The sequence below is a fragment of the Salminus brasiliensis genome, chromosome 23, assembly GCF_030463535.1.
Source record: "Salminus brasiliensis chromosome 23, fSalBra1.hap2, whole genome shotgun sequence".
Taxonomy (NCBI): Eukaryota; Metazoa; Chordata; class Actinopteri; order Characiformes; family Bryconidae; genus Salminus; species Salminus brasiliensis.
The window spans coordinates 30,750,729-30,761,161 of record NC_132900.1 but is presented as its reverse complement, the minus strand read 5'-3'; the positions used below and the strand labels follow the sequence as shown (position 1 = coordinate 30,761,161).

The 10,433-nt window shown below is 41.3% G+C and overlaps 2 protein-coding genes across 2 annotated transcripts in view; both read right to left on the bottom strand.

Moving 5' to 3' along the window:
* Positions 1-2,231: 2,231 nt before the first annotated feature.
* Positions 2,232-2,950, bottom strand: LOC140546143 (ADP-ribosylation factor-like protein 14). The gene has a single exon (XM_072669315.1). The coding sequence runs from the start codon at positions 2,948-2,950 to the stop codon at positions 2,327-2,329; it is 624 nt and encodes a 207-aa protein (XP_072525416.1). The 3' UTR covers positions 2,232-2,326.
* Positions 2,951-4,534: 1,584 nt separating this feature from the next.
* ppm1lb (protein phosphatase, Mg2+/Mn2+ dependent, 1Lb) overlaps positions 4,535-10,433 on the bottom strand; it is an 86,918-nt gene continuing 81,019 nt past the window's right edge. Inside the window, exons 3-4 of the mRNA XM_072669311.1 lie at positions 9,723-9,884; positions 4,535-8,706 (exon numbers count right to left, since the gene is read on the bottom strand). Of these exons, the coding sequence (XP_072525412.1) occupies positions 8,357-8,706; positions 9,723-9,884 (512 nt within the window). The 3' untranslated portion in view covers positions 4,535-8,356. The remainder of the gene's footprint in view (positions 8,707-9,722; positions 9,885-10,433) is intronic.

The window sequence follows — 10,433 nt, the reverse complement described above, 5'->3', positions numbered from 1 at the left end:
CCGCAGTGCATAGTGGGAATGCCGGTGGTATGGGTGCAGCCTCTGTCTTGGGCCACGTCTCATTCCGCAGTTACCTCACTTCCTCTCGTTCCCTTCACTTCGTCTGTGGGAGGAGATCCCCGTATACACATACAGGCGCGTCCGCGGTGGATTAGGAAACAACCACACGCGTTTCGCTGTGCAATCTCCACACAAATCATCAAGATATTACACCATTCTGAGCTTGAGTGTAAACCTAACACCCAAACTGCGGCGAATTCACCATTTAGAGGGGATTCCCCGACACGCCGGCCGGCCGCGTTACAATTCAGCAGTTCCGCCCACATCAAGTCCTCTTGGAGATGTAGCCAACAGCTTCTTACCGGGACTAGTACACTGTGTACGCTTGGTAATAATGCAGTACATGTTCAGAAGTATTCCGGGACTCATTCTGATTATTAAAATAGATACTTAACAAGTACACACGGCTGTATGCTTTTTTTTTATTTAATAATAAAAAAAAATAATATATATATATATATATATATAGCCATTTTTAGATAGCACACAATACAACAGCATTAGTCATGAAATGACATCACTGCCAGTAAAGCTTAAAGCATCCACTTTAAAAATCCCATATTCTGCATTTCTTGTATTGTCCTCCTGAGGCCCGCTCATAATGTGTTGTAATGTTTTTAAGGGTAAAGGTGCAAGAGTACACCGAAATGTGTCCTCTGTGGTAGTGAACACACACACACTAGTGAGCTAGGGGTAGTGAGCACACACACACACACAAATACACACACACACACCCACCCAGAGTGATGGGCAGCCAACTGCAGCACCCAGGGAGCAGAGAGGGTGAACGGCCTTGCTCAAGGGCCCAACAGTGAGGGAGCATCGAGCCCTCTGTAGGATGCTTTAGGATGAAGGGGTCCAAGTGAGGACCAAGGGAGAGTGTTGCTTTTTCCTGATGGTAGTGCTATGAAGGTGTACATGGTGTATCGAGTATCGACCCCACAACCCTGTCATCAATAGCCCGGAGGGGTCCCCCCCTTAGGGACCAGCTGTGATTTACCTCTACCTGACTCTCTCGAACATTTCGTCACCCCCTAGAAAACCTTCGTTAATTGCACTTTTAATAAAGTAAATCTCGTGATTAGTGATTATTCACAAAGTTGGAAACACTCTTTATAACTTCAGCCTGAGAGGACGGGGCAAAACTGCGGTAGGATGAAGGGGTCCAAGCACCAACGGCTGCTTTTTCCTGACGGTAGCGCTGTGAAGGTGTACATGGTGGCCCCAGTTTGACCCTTTATTGGTGGGTTTCTGATTGAAAAAGCTGCACAACACTGCAGAGCATAGCTTAGCTTTGTTTTTAGCTCCGTAACTGGAACATTATAACATTATATGTCGTTATTTTTTACGTAATTATTCAGGAGTCGTACCAGATAGTGCCTCTTTTCTCTCAGTGCCGAGTGCGGTTAGTGGCTAGCACTGGTAAATCAGGTTGGCTAGAGTTAGCGTTAGCTTTTAGCCCAGCACAGCAGCGTTTGAGGTTCATGGTTTTTGTCACTTCTATTTACCGAACTCTCGTTATTTAACTATGCTAAGCTAAACACAGTTCCCCAGTCTAGGCCACCTAGAATTGGTTTATATTTATTGGTTAAATTTCTGGTTAAAAAGTACTGGTTCATTTTTTTATGTACTAGCACACGGAAAACCAAAAAACAAGCTGATGAAAAGTGAAATTCTTATTATCTTATTATTCTTAGTATTTGCGACAAACTGTGTTTGGTACATTTGGCAATATTGTACAATATATTCATGGAAATCATTATTGTTGTTGTTGTTTCTAAGTTCTAGAGGTGAGGAATTGAAGAGGTTAAGAGGGTCATTGAAAGGTTTTATGACTGAGATAAGGTTATTGGTTGTAACTTTGTCAAAAAAGGTAATATATATTTTTAAAAAATAGTTTTTAGTAGAATTTCTAGGGAATTTATTTTATTTAGTAATAATTTTGCAATAAAAAAGAAAATATGCACATTTATGTTTACAAAATGCTTTACTTAAACTTAAAAGGTCTAAAATGCTGACAAATGCATTAATGAATAAATAAAAAATAAATTATAAAAATATATTCAAATACAAAAAGTATGATCCACAAAATCCATAAAAAAGCATGAACAAGGAGAGGGATTTACCGTAGCATATCTAGCTAAATACACAGAGGTAGAATCATGGTTTAGGAATTCTCGTTGGTTTACAGCCGTCTACCTACCAGACCATCCTCGAGACCACCAAACAGGTCGGGTAGTCCAGTCTCAACCAGTTACTTCAAGTCTTAGCTTGCTAATTTAACTGAGGAAGTTGACCTGCTGTGTTTCTCCTTTGAACTACTGCCCCTGTTCCTGTATCCCTGCTCTCCTTTTACTACAGCTGTCTTAAGAAAGTGGACCATCTTCCGAAAGCAGTTTTCCAGACCCTCCCCAGTCCTTCCCGAACACGGCTGGATGAGCCAGTTTCTGTTCCCGCAAATCTGCCCCAACTCCAATGTCTCCGCAACATCTTCTGCGCTCGCAGCTCCCGGCAGGTCTTGTTTATTGGCTAGCACGATCAGCGGCAGGCCGTCTAGGTCCTCGCTCCCCAAGATTTGCTCCAGCTCTCGCTTGGCCTCAGGCAGCCGCCTCTGGTCCTGACTGTCCACCACGAACAGCAGCCCGGATGTGTCTTGGTAGTAGTCTTTCCAGTAGGCCCTCATTTGGCTTTGGCCTCCAACGTCCCATACGGTCAGTGTCCAACCTTTATTCCTGGTCTCCAGCATCTCCACGTTGAAGCCCACAGTGGGAACAGTCAGCACTGCCTCATTGTACTTAAGCTTGTAGAGCAAGGTGGACTTGCCGGATCCATCAAGTCCGAGCATGAGAACCCGAGCCTCTGGTGGGGCTTTGGAGCCGTGCGATCCCATCGCATTGAAGTAGAGGGTCACCACAGAGATTTGGAAGCCAGGCACCAAGTGAGGTTTGGTGACAAAGGGAACGGCCTCTTATAGAGGAGGGATAATAAGCAAACATGCAAATAAGGAAAGGGGTCAAAGTACAGGGAAGTGGTACCCAGGCACCTTGCAGCGGGATTCCTTAGCTGTGACTGCAGTTTGGGTAAGGCACAGTCCCCTTCCCAGCAGTGACACCTCCACTCAGAGGCGGCGTACGACTCGGGTTTCACCCAGGGGTCGCTCAGGGGGTCATTTTCCGCCAGCCGTCACTCCAGCGGAAGTCTCTCTATGGCCATTCTCCAACTCCATGTGCTCCTGTTAGCTGGTATCCAAGCACTGACATCAGGGCGATATGGTCATCTGAGCACACGCTGATGTCATAGATATTTTCATGGGCTGGATATTTTCTGGAGGCCCATCTGATTCTGTAATCAAAAATGACCTTTCTCTTGACTGGGCTCTTCATACCTTGATTGATTCCCCATGATGGGAAACCTGAGATCTGCCTTTCAGAACATGTAACATAATGAAAATGTAGATATGAATATTATGATTAATGTTGTGGGTGTACATGATGTACGGAAGCGATTTATTTAAATGTATAATTCTTTAAAATGTGTAATTTAATCCTTAGCTTCACCACAACAGCTAACAGACGCCATAAGTTGTAACTTGTGACCCCTGGGTCATAGTGGCAGCCCAATAGACTGCTTAGCCACCAGAAGCCTGAGGCCTAATGTCTTTAAGCAATATCCTTCTAGTCTAGAATTAACAGAGAATGCCAGTATGCCAGTATATTCAACTTCTTTTTATTGAAATATTTAAATAATATATATATATTATATATATATATATATTAGTGGAAGTGTAGGAGTATCATTCTTTGAATTCCTATATGGGCGTACTAAGACGCAACCAACACATACCGCACCTTAGACTGTATACAGTATACTGGTAAATCAGGCCGGAGATCAGCTGCTAATGACATACATGACCCTGCCCTACCTACAGTCCAGGTAAATATGGGAGGGTCACCTATGTTTACTTTCTGTGAGAGAAGTCAGTGATAATTACAAGATTACTGCAGAATCCAGGCATTAATAACTACTGACTGACTGTTAACGTGACACACTTTACTCCTGTTACAAGACAAAAACATGGCATATGAACCTGAAAGGGCTCGAAGAAAGTCTAAGGGTAAAAGTGTGGTCAATTTTAAGATCTGAATAGTGTAGAGTTGTGAAATATGTGCTAAAAATCTGTAAAATGTTTACATATAAAGAACAAAATACATTATTATTATTATTATTATTATTATTATTATTGTCATGCTTTTTACTCAGATTTGTCATTTAATCAGTTAATAAAACTTTTGCATATGTCTGTAGGTACCAAATATGATAAATGTGTCTGTAATATAACCATAAACTCAAAACTTTACATATAAAAAACAAGATATTTTAGGGTTAACAAACCAAACAAAACAAAAACCTCTTTAGAAACTGAAAACTGTATTTTTTCACAATCAGGATAATATATAGTGAACTCTCTCCACAGTTCAGATTTGAATCCTTGCACTTTTTATTGTTACATTTTCATTTTTCTTAAATTCACAGAATTTTCTCTTTTTACAGTTTCTTTAATTCAATGAAACGAACACAAACTCCACATAAACATTCTATAACACGTACTGTATTCTGGAGGAATATACAACCAAAAAGAGAAAAAATTAAAGAAAAGAAAACACACATAAGAAGACCTTTAACTATTAAATTTCTTCTGATATTAATAAACCAGAGTTTGATGCATTACGTTTTCTTATTTCTTATTTGTATTGAGGTTAATGATATTGAGTATGTACATTCACTTTATTAGTCTGTCTCCAAGAGACATCAATATGCAAAATACCCTATTTACATCTGATGCACATGGTAGCCTCAGTATATAATTGGGGGGGGGGGGGGTTTTGGCAAATGAACTGGTGACAGCAGAGCATCTGTAATGAAAATAAGGCAACAAGAACATGTTTTCTTCAAAGGCTCTTAGTAATCAATTTCAGTTATTAGAGAACATCAGCTGCAGGGATTCAAACAAGGTGAACATAAAGGCCACGCTGACTCTGGGGCAGGAAGCAGTAGCAGTGTTAACAATCTTAGCTTCTGAAATGAACTGATCTGTGGTTCTCTTTTGACATGTTATTAGTTGAATTGTAGGGAAATTCACAGAATGAAGCAAAAAAAAACAACCAACCAAACAAACAAAAACAATTCGAGGCAGATTTACTAGAAACTTAACAGAATTACAGTGTAAAAATGAGGTCCTGACAAGTCAAACGTCTTAAATCGTGCTGATATATCTACTTTTTCTAAGAATAATAGACAATCAACTTGTTTCTGCATGTTTTTTTTTGTTTGTTTTACACTTCTTTTAAGTCATTTTATATGGATAATATTCTAGTTGTTTCAAGAAACATAACATTTATTTAATATATTTTGTGAAACAAACTAAATGTATATATATATAATTTTTTGTTTGTTTCACAAAAGTAGGCAGATCAATTTGTTTGTTTCAAAAATTATGCATTTAAATTTAACTGGTTTCAAGGAACAATGCAGATAATTTGGCTTTGATCCAAAGAAATAATACAGACAATTTAGTTTGCATCAATAAATAATTCAGATAATTTAGTTTATTTACAAAATAATCCAGAAAATTTAGCTTGTATCAAAAAAATAATACAGACAAATTCGCTTCTTTTGAGAAATAATGGAAGATAATTCGGGTTGTTTCAAGACTTGTTTCACTTGTTTAAAAAAACAAATCAAGCAGATAATTTAGCTTGTGCAAATTCTGACAACAGAATAAACTAGATAGATAAAATGACTTAAAGCAAGAACAATTTTATAACAATCTTACAACAACCTCAAAATGAAGGATTAGATTTAAGAAGATTTCACATGCCAAGATTTCATTTTTTGCACGGTACAGACGGGTTAGCATGTGCACTTTCAGTTAATAATAATAAAGAAAAACTCTCAAAAGATCAGAATATGAACAAACCCTCCTCCAATCGCTGTGGTCTTACTAGTATGTACAAGTCCATGATCTTTGTGCAGTTAATAACCCATTCCCTCAGTGGACGCACTTTAAATCTACACCTATTATACGTATAACATAGGCTAACTGTGCAGGCACACCAGTGCACACCCTTAAACTAAAACACACTGCAGAGGCACGCCTTCAATTAGACAATCTGAACTGTACAATCTAGCGCTCTACTCCGACTGTATGCTGCTTACATTGCACTATTTCTAGATGCAGGAATGGGTGAAGCCATTACAAACCCGAGCAGTGTCTATACGAGTAAATATGGATGGATATGCTGCGTGTGGATAAGAGAGCTCCTGGACTGGCAGTCAAAAAGAATGGCTTCTGGTAGGATCACTGATGTACAGAACAAGAACTGGACTAGTACTAGCAGGATCTACTCTCATACATGAAGGTTCTTTGAAGGGTTCTTTGAGCGACGCCGTTGAAGGAACCACCACTTTTGGTATGTTTGTAATAGAGATGTTACCTTCACTCACACAAATCTCCAACATCTTACAAACCTGGTTCTTTATGGAACCAAAAGTGGTTCTTCTACAGCATTCCTCCAAGAACCCTTTGCAGAAGCTTTCCATTTAAGAGCCTCGCTTTATTTTGTAGGTCCTCCTCTGGATTTGAGGACCACCAGCTCTCAAAGATCTGGATAAACTGCTTACATTCCTCACAGCTGTCTACAGCACAGTCTCCAAGTTCTCCAAAGGTTTAACATCTGGGGACAGTGCTGAACATAACACCATCACTTGATGAACGGCATGGTATCTCACATTGGCCGATCAGGCCAAAAAAAGAAGAGGTAGATCCTTCAAACGCACCCGAACATCTGATAACCATCAGTGCATGATGTATCTGCACATCTCAGACATTCTTTTCGACTGCCAGTGTGTGCTGACCATGTCTCAACATGTGTCTCACAGCAGCCACATAACGGTCACCGTGCTGAGGAACATTACAGGTCATGTGGTGAATTATGCTTAATATGACCAAGACCATGACCATTTTCCCCTTTCCAACCTTCTAGATGAAATGGTCAGGGCAGCTTTAAAGGGCCCATGTCCTGCTGCTTTCTGGTGTTTCTTCTTGTTTCCTGAGGTCGGTGTGGGTGTAAGTACTGAAGTGAGCTGGAATAGGAGCACTGAGGAACTGCTGGGATTCGAACTTACTATCTCTTGCTGTTTAACAAGCAGGCAGTTAGACTGTAGGGCCACCCCAGAGCTGAGCAATTCCACTATATAGTAAACTTACCATTCTTGGACTCAGAAACATACATAGCTTCACAGCTCTCGAGTGGCCCAACTGTCTAACTGCCTGTTAAGTCTAAATCTCAGGAAAGCCACAACTTTCCCTGGTCAGGAGTCTACTCACTCCAAATAGAGTAAGCGCAACTTTAACTCAAACTTTAACTTTAACCTAGTTAAAACTCCTTAGAGGCTGAAAGTTAACCTAGTTAAAGCTCCTTAGAGGCTGAGTGGGCGGGGCTAAACTGCTGTGGGCTGAATAGGTGGATATACAGGAATCTTTTACTTTTCCTGACGTTACAAAAACAACAAATTCATCCGTATGTGAACTGAAAACACTGAGTGAGTGTGCTATTTTGAACGTTTTTACATTAAACTTAATAATAATTAATAAAAATAAAAAGTGAGAATAAGGATATGGGCCTTTAAAGCAGCTTATCTGCATTGTATTGGCCTTGATGTCACAAACTGGGTGGAAATATAGTAATAAACAACAAATGAACAAACTATCAGCTCAAAACACCGAATTTTAAAACAAAATTAAGCTCAATCTGTTCAATTATAGAAAAGAAAAAAAAGAATGGACTGACGTTTACCTTCGTCAGCCATGAAATAGGCCGTTTTCTTAAGACCGCAGTAATACAGTAATACAGGCTAAACTGACCAGTGATGTTTTGTTTACTGTAGGTGCTGCTTATCTTACCTTTAGTATTAACACCATACACACAGTGACTGAGATAGCTCTACACATCATGGACGTAATTACGGGACGTAAATCAATGACCTTGCTGTGTCAGCTAAGCCATCACTGACTGTATACCACGTCTAAAAGGGCTAACTGTGTGAAAAGGGTTGACTGGCTGTAATGAGGGCTGAAATGGCTTTATGCTATTTGCCGATTTGTCGATAAGAAACAGTTCTTGCTCCAAAAATAGTCATGAAACTTTTTTTTTTGTTCCTTTTACATCTGAAATCTATGCATACGTTAATATGAACCGATAATATACTGGCGTTTGGTGCTCGGCCGGCGGGGCCCTCACTGCTCGGCGGCTTTGGCGGCTCTTTTTTTGAACTTGACCACCATGACAGTGATGTTGTCCGGGCAGCCGCGGTAGAAGGACTGCAGGACGATGCTTTTGGCTCCGAAGTGGGGCTCGTCGAGGCGCTCCTTGATGAAGCGCACGGCCTCCTCGTTGCTAAAGGCGTCCCACAGACCGTCTGACGCCAGGATCATGAACTCCGGCTGCAGCTTGTCCAGGTCGAAGGTCAGCACGTCGGGATCCGGGATCAGCACGTTGAGGTTCTTCAGCGGGTAGTCGCCGAGCGAGCGGGACATGGCCAGGATGCCCTGCACGCGCCACGAGCCGTTGAAGCTGATGAAGCCACCTGGAGGGAGAGTGAGGTGGAAGAGATTATGGGTCTGATCGTTTAATTAACCACAGCTTATCTGGTCAGACGGATTTATGACCGCCACGTTTACAGAACAGAACCGGCGCTGAACCTTTTGGATAAAGTGGATAAAGCCTAATAAGATTACGCAATACCAGTGCTTTAGATATTTAACACCGTTAATAGCAGCTACACTATGTGACAAAAGTATTGGGACACCTGTGCATTTATTGTTTCTTCTGAAATCAAGGGCATTAAAGATGCATTGTGCTTTTATTGGCGTGACTAGAAGGGAAGGCTTTCTACTAGATTTTAGAGGAGCATTGCTGTGAAGATTTGATTGCATTCAGTGACAAGAGCTAGGGTTAGTGAGGTCATGATGTTGGACATCTGTGTCAGCAGCAATGGGTGCAACTAAAAGTTGCTGAATGCATTCATTTGAAGGGGGTGTCCACAAATATTTGGACATGCTGTAGTGTACGAATGCCTAACACAGTGGTCCAGGTGTGTATCCATCTGGCATTAGGCAGCATGGTGCCAATAGCTTCATGATGTTTATTGATCTGCTCCAGAGAGTCCTATTCTATTGGCAGTACGTCTTCTATACAGGGACTAGACAAGCTGTGATGTAATTTACTACAATACCAATAAAAAAATATGGTCATATCGCCCAACCCTACTGAGTTTTGAACCATAGCTGTTCTGACAGCCTGCAGTACTCATTAATACTTATGTTATATTAATGTGATATTAATTGATATTAACAATATTCATTGTTAAGTGTTTGTTATTTTGTCCACCCCCTGCAACGTGGTTTAAACTAAAGAAACACACAGTTTCAGTAAACCATTCCTAAATATCTAACCGAGAGAGAACTGCACTGAGCACAAGGGCAGATCTTGGAACTGTAATGCAACCTTTGGCCAGCAGGTGGGGGTAAAGCACCGCTGACATGGGCAGACTGACAACTGGCTGCTCCAGCTTCACCATCTCAGTGAGGTGTTGTTGCTCACCTGCTCTCTTGATCCTCTTGCGCTCTTTGAGCTGGTAGGGCTTGTGGTCATGTGACAGGGGGATGGCGTTACCATCTTTATCGCACAGCACTCCTCGAGAATCACCAACGTTGGCTACCGTCAGCTCCTTATCGGATAGCAGCGCCACCAGGCATGTTGTTCCTGAGAGAGAGGGAGAGGGGAGAGATAAAGAAGATTAGTTAATGTACACTACATGTCCAAATATTTGTGGACACCCTTCCAACAATGAATGCATTGAGCTACTTTTATATGCACCTATTGCTGACACAGATGTGCAAATACACACACACACAGCTTGTCTAGTCCCTGTAGAGAAAGAAGTACTGCCAATAGAATAGGACTCTCTGGAGCAGATCCATAAACATCATGAACCTACTGGCACCATGCTGCCTAATGCCAGGAGTGGGCTTGTAGAGGGGTGTAAAGCCCCCCAGTATTGAGCTGTGGAGCAGTGGAAGAACTGTGTTCTCTGGAATGATGGTGGTGGAGCTCCATCCAGTATTTTCGGGAAGAGTTGGGGAGTTGGGGATGAAGTGAGGTGGTGCTTATCCAACATCCTGACCTCACTAATTCAAGGGGTGAGGTCAACGCCTTCTTCCCTGGACAGTAGAGACTGTTTTAATACCCTTGATTTTAGAAGAAACAATGAATAAGCAGGTGTCCCAATACTTTTGTCCATACAGTGAGTAT